Source organism: Carlito syrichta, unplaced genomic scaffold (genome assembly GCF_000164805.1).
Source record: "Carlito syrichta isolate Samal-C Ts95f unplaced genomic scaffold, Tarsius_syrichta-2.0.1 Scaffold305654, whole genome shotgun sequence".
Taxonomy (NCBI): domain Eukaryota; kingdom Metazoa; phylum Chordata; class Mammalia; order Primates; family Tarsiidae; genus Carlito; species Carlito syrichta.
In genome coordinates, this window is record NW_007249750.1 from 640,174 (window position 1) to 646,984 (window position 6,811).

Below are 6,811 nucleotides of genomic sequence, written 5' to 3' on the forward strand. Positions count from 1 at the left end.
GCACTCCAGTCTGGGTGACAGAGTGAGACTTCAACTCAAAAAAAAAAAAAGAAAACCCATGGGGCTGGATCACAGAGGGTGCAGGAAAATGTGGTAGAATGGAGAATGCTGGCAAGACAGGCAGGGGTAGAACCATATAGGGCTTGTAGGATGAGTGAAGGACTTCATCTAATCTTAAATCATTGTCAATACTAACCCCAAATAGGAAATAACTTAGTGTTTGCCACTTAGTTGATAAGTTATGGTACATTTATAAAATGGAACTGCATAATTATTAAGCATGAGTCTGTATGTCTTTTTTATGAATGGTAAGAGTTTCTGATATGCAGAATAAACAAGATATAAAGCTGAATGATGATCCTGGTTTTTTGGGTCAAACTATTCATATAAACTTATCTGTGTAGCTAGACATAGAAACAGTCTGGAAATATATGTACCAAAATACAAGAAGCAATTGTCCCAACTAGGTGAGATTATGATTTATTGTCTTTTTTTAAATGGAGTATCTAAAATTTTATATCAATGACCATGTATTATTTTGGTAAAAATAAAAAGTTAGACAAAATTTCTTTTAAGAGGGATATTCTGCAGGTAATATGGGAGGCAGTAAACAAATGATTAGCTCATGACAAAGTTTTCCCCTTTTAATGTGTTGTAGTATATATTTTATTTATTTATTATACTCTAACAGGAATGCAGAAACAAATGGAACAAGATGGGAAGAGATTTGGCCAAGCTGCCTGGGCCACAGCAACTCCCAGGTTAGAAAAACTTAAGCTAATATTAGCTCAAGAGACTCTGCAACTTATGAGAGCCAAAGAGTTGTGTTTAAATCACAGGAGAGCTGAAATTCAAGAAAAGGTAAGAAAAAGATGCTATAACTTTGTCTTAAAAATATACTTTTATTTTAGATAGCACTTTTCTTTCCAGGCATTTTTAAAGTGCTCTCTTTTTTCACTTATTCCAACACCATCTTCTAGTAGGCAGGAATTTAAAGACTATGCAAGTTTAACCACAAAGTTTCTCTTTGGTCAAGATGTTTTTAAAATATTATATTGTAGAATTCACTTTATAATAACACAAAGCTCAGTACTGAAGTAGGTAATATACTTTAAAATCAATCCAGCAATGTTTTTAGTACCACTTTAGAATAATCAAAGAGGTGCTTCTTCCTGGGATCACAGTCACTGAAATTTCTTCCTGTAATCTTATGACTTACAGCAGAAACACTATAAATACCTGTCTTAGTTGGCTTGGGCTGCTATAACAAAATATCACAGATTAGGTGGCTTAAAAAACACACATTTATTTCTCACAGTTGTAGAGGCTTGGACGTCCAAAATCAAGGTGCCTGCATATTCAGTATCTGGTGAGGGTTCTCTTCCTGGCTTATTGAGAACTGCCTTCTTTCTGTGTGTTCCTATAGCCATTCTTTGGTGTGTATGCATAGAGAGAGAGATTCCTCTCTTTCTCGTATAAGGGCACTAATCCCATCATGAGGGCGCCAACCTCTTAACGTAATCTACACCTAATTATCTCTAAAGGCCCCACCTCCAAATACCATCAGAGCTTCAGCATATGGATTCATATGTTGGATTAAAGTTTCAACATATGAATTTTATCGGTGACAAAAGCATTTAGTACATAGTAATACCTCATTGCCCATTTATATTTCTCAAAATCTAAATGTTTTCATATGTTTCACGGATGAACTGAAGTATTTATAAGATGTGAAATAAGACATTTTTGTCTCACTAGATGAAATGGAAAAGTGTTTTCTATTTGCTTTTTTATATTTAGTATTGAGCAAGGAATAGAAATAGCTGGAATGCTTCTAAAATTTGTTTTTAATATACTAATTACTTTAACTTCTTTTTTCCATGAAAACAAGATAGAAGATCTTCCAGAACAAGAAAAAAATAGAGATGTTGTAGATGAATTGGAAATACAATTTTATGAGATTCAGTTAGAACTATATGAGGTTAAATTTGAGATACTGAAAAATGAAGAAATACTGCTTATTACACAGTTGGACTCTATTAAAAGACTTATAAAAGGTAAAATTTATATTTAAGTTTATAGATTAAAATGTTTAAAAATACATTTAAGAAAATACAGACCGTATTATCAATTACTTCTTATAAACAACCTATAACATCTACTGAAATTTCTCAAGTTTCCTTTCAGTATTTTTGTCATTCAAAAATATATTATTAACACACAGTGAAATAAGAAAGAAAAACTATTATTAATATATTCCAAACCCAGCATCTAGAGGTATTAGTGGGAACAACTGCTGTATAACTTTATAGCCATCAAATTTTTAACTGAAGCTACATATCTTATATATTAACTTTTTAAAAAATAGTCATCTTTTCATTTCAGTAAGTAATAAAAACATCAGAATTTTAATGGCTGCATAGTATTTCATTATATTTCATAGTAAGTGTAATATACCGTGATTTCTAGTTATTTACTGTTTATCTGAATAGCAGTGTAATGGAGAACTTTTCGTTACACATGTCTTTGCATGTACAGGACAAATGATTTCCTTGGAATTCTTTTCTAAAGATGCAATTATTGGATCAAGGGCAATGTAGATTTTACATTTCAATACATATATGTTAAAAAAACAACAGCCATTTGGGAATCATTTTTTTCCTCACCCCTATATTATTTTCTAATTTCTAAATTCCATACAACAAAATGGCCCTCTAGGTTGTTTGTACAAGATGATGCTTCTGCCAGCAGAGTATAAGTATATATGTTTTCTCACACTCATGTTGTTCTTAAAGAATTTTTCCCTACTTGATAGAAACAAAGTGGCATCTTCTAACTTTTATTTATTTAATTGCAAGTGATATGGAATAGAATTTTATCTATTTACTGGCCATTGGTATTTTATGAAATGCTTATTCATGGTCTTTGCCCATTTTTTTCTTTGGAATATTACTCTTTCATATTAAGTGTAATATCAAGTCACATTTTCAATCTTTTCCCTTATTGTTTCTCCTTTGCTTTGCTTGGCAAAGTCCTCCTCATCCCAAAATTATATCAATATATATTTATGGTTTCTTTTAGTATTTTCATGATGATGCTTTTTAAAACATTTGATTCTTTAATCCAGGTGAAATTTATTATGATTGTGGTAGGAATCTAACTTTTCCCCTCAAATTGTTGGAGTCCCAGTTACTGATTTTAAAAACGTTTTCCTCTAAATGTTTAACATTTGTAAAGTTAAACATTAGATTAACTTTGATCTGTTTCTGAGTTGTTATTCTCCTCTATTGATTTGTGAGTGGCTTTGGTGCTGGCTCCATACTGCTGCTATTACTGTACCTTGGAAGCACATTTTAGTATCTGGTGAGGCAAGTAACCCCCATCATTACTCTACTTCTTTACACATTTTCTTACTATTCTCCTTCCTTTATTCTTCCAGCTGAACTTTAGACTCAAGTTCAAAACAAACAAAAAACTTGGAATTTTGACTGAGATTTTACTTAAAATTAGAGATTACTTTGGGAAGAATTGTCATCTTTACAATTTTGAATCTTCCCACCTAAGAACATGGTATGTCTTCTCTATTTATTTAAATCTTTTTTTTCCCTAAATTTCCTAAAGTTTAATAATTTTCTTCATATAGTTCCGGGACATTTAGTTTTATCCTAGGTATTCAAAATTTTTTGAAGTAGCTTAAGGATGTAAGCATTGTACATATTTAGGGAACAAATCATATTAAAAAAAGTTAATCTGGAAGGATGCATGCCAAATTGTGTCTAATGTTTTCCTCTGGGAATGGAATTCAGAAGGTTTTTGGAAGGAGGAAGAAAATTTCACAATTTTATACACTTCTGTAGGGTTGGAATTTGTTAGAATAAGCATGTGTTTTTTAAAAAAATCAATATGTAATCAAGATTAAATATCATTAAGCCACTTTAATGATATACTGCTGGTAGAATGTAAGCTGACTTTTTGGAGGGCAATTTGGCAATAGGTATCAAGAGCTTTAATTATTTATCTACTAAAGAAGTGATAAGCATGTACACAAAGATTTATATGTAGAAAAGTTCATCACGGTGAAATGAATAATAATGGAGCATGGAACAGTGTGACAACAGGGAATGGTTAAATTAGAGAATACTATGTTGCCATTAAAATTATATTTCTATTACTTGGAAAACGTTCTCTTAGAACTCTGTTGATATGTGTAACTACATAAGTAGTATGTGTATATGAGAGGGACCAAAAAAAACCCTGGAATTTATTTATTTAAAATAAATTTGTATTTATTGTTACACATTTAAACTTTAGTTACCTTCAAGGTACTCTGATGCAATACACTTAGCGAGATGTTTTTTCCACTGCTCAAAATGGTTTTTGAATTCGTCAGTTTTGATGCTTTTTAGTGCTTCTGCCATTTTTTGTTTCACCCCTTTCACACTGGCAAAACATTTCCCTTTGAGGACTTTTTCATTTGGGGAAACAAAAAGAAGTTGCTCAGGGTGAGATTGGGTGAATAGGGAGGGTGGGCCACAGGGATCATACCGTTTTTGGTAAAAAAAACTGCTGAACACTCAGTGTGGTGTGGGCAGGTACGCTTGTAAATCATCCATCATGAAATGAGCAAATGCATTGAAAGAATCTCAAAAAAAAATTCACTGAAGCTGAACGCAGCCTCTCACAATAACTAGCTGGTACACTGCTGCTGATGGGTTCCTAGAACACTTGCCTAGCGGGAAAGCCTATACTATAAGGGGTCCACACCCCAAAAGATAACGCGGGTTTTTTTTTTTTTTTTTTTTTTGGTCCCTCCTCGTATATGTACATAAATGTTAATAGTGCTTCTCCCTGAGGGGGATTGTAAGTGATCTTTACTTTTGTTACGTTTTTTTAAAGTTATGCATCATTATTCATAATAAAACATGTTTTTAAACAATCATTAATACACTTTTAGAGAAACAGGATGAAGTTGTCTATTATGATCCATGTGAGAGTCCGGAGGAGCTTAAAGTCATTGATCATGAGGTAGGGCTGCAGGATGATAAGAATTTGGAGGTGAAGGAACTCAGAAGGCAGTGCCAGCAGCTGGAGTCTAAGCGGGGCAGGATCTGCGCCAAAAGAGCCTGTCTCAGAAACAGAAAGGTAGGTACGCCCAGAGCCACTTTCTCTTCTTTTCTCTTCCAGGGATTTCTTTTATGAAAGATAAAGATACATTGACAATAAGGATTTTGCTAGCACAGTGATTAATTTTTTGTATATCAGTAGCTTACAGTTAAAATATTAAAAAAATATTCTCTTAAAAAGATTCTTTCTTTTGGGATTTAAGCATTTACCAAATCTCTAGATTTTAATTAATTCATACAACAACTATTTGTTGAATGCCCACTGCATCCACAGGTGCTTTTAAAATCACAATAGGTAGAAATTTTATTTCTAGTAATCAACTGTAGTAAATTATAAAATATATTTCTTGTAAATTGTTAATTACAAAAAATTCAATCACAGATATAATATTCAGCCCTGTATTTGGTGTGTGATTTTTTTTTCTTCTGAATCAAAAAAAACTCCATGTATACACAAAAATATTCACTAGAAACTTTTTTCCAACAGAAAACTCCTGTATTTCAATTTTATCAGACATTTATGTGTATTTACTCGTATTTATTATACTTTTCTTATTGAAATGAGGAAAACATAAAAATTGTGACTTTTGTAACTTACAAAAATGTTTATTACTCTTCCATGCAAATATATTTAAATAAACTTTGTTAGAAGAATATATTATTTCTATGTCTGTGTTTAAGAATTATAGCCTCTGAATTTAGGATTGTTCTTCAGATGATTTGAAGGTATGCAGGGATTTGCCCTTTGCTCTGCATTTCAGAAAACCCACAAGCCTGGGCGAAGTCTCCCTGGGCGCTCCCATGGCACTGTAGAAGATGGTGAGATAGAGAGATGCTGCCACCTCCTTGGTGGTAGTAGCTGTGCCTTGCCTTATCCAGACTTGGAGCTCTAATCTTTACCCTCCAGATATAATCCCTCCTATGTCCCAGTCAGGGGAGCTCTTGTCACTGAGTTCTGGAAACAATGGAATTTGGAAGGCACTGGGTTAACAGAATAGTAGTTGAGGTCAGGCTCTGGCGTCCAGCTTGGGTTCATATCACTTGGTAGCTTGGCCACTTGTTAGCCATGTGACCTTAGGGAAATTACTTGAATATCTTTTGAGCTTATTTTTTCATCTGTTAAAAGAGCTTAATAATACTAATAATACAAATCTCTTGGTTAGCATGAGGATAAACGGCTTGTCATGTAAAGTGCTTGGCATTGAGGTGAGGACAATAAATGTTAGTATTATCACTATTATTTTTTATATATATTAGGGATTATATATATATGACATAAATAGGTGTAATGTGTGGTTAAGAATAGGTGAAATACAGTTTTTAACATAATTTTTCAGGTATCTGTAGGTTGGCTATGCTTTTGTATGTATGTTTGGAAATATAATTAGCATGTATAACATTATGGAGAAATGTGTCCAAAACAATCACATTAAAGTAGGTTGTTAGGACACATCCCATTTAAAAATGAGGACTGTGTGTATGTCCTCTCATGAATGGAAAATCACTTTTTCATCTCTCAAAGCACAAATTATGACTGGGCTTGGTGGCTCAGCCTGTAATCCCAGCACTTTGGGAGGCCGAAGTAAGTGGATTGCCTGAGCCCACGGGTTCGAGACCAGCCCAGGCAACTTGGTGAGACCTCATCTCTACAATAAAATGAAAAATTAGCCAGGCATGATAACACACGC

General features: G+C 33.2%; 1 protein-coding gene across 1 annotated transcript in view; it reads left to right on the top strand.

Annotated features, from left to right (window-relative positions):
- Positions 1–6,811, top strand: part of WHAMM (WAS protein homolog associated with actin, golgi membranes and microtubules) — a 22,751-nt gene that overhangs the window by 7,808 nt on the left and 8,132 nt on the right. The window contains exons 5-7 of the mRNA XM_008062105.1: positions 692–861; positions 1,892–2,057; positions 4,955–5,142. Coding sequence (XP_008060296.1) covers positions 692–861; positions 1,892–2,057; positions 4,955–5,142 — 524 coding nt within the window. The remainder of the gene's footprint in view (positions 1–691; positions 862–1,891; positions 2,058–4,954; positions 5,143–6,811) is intronic.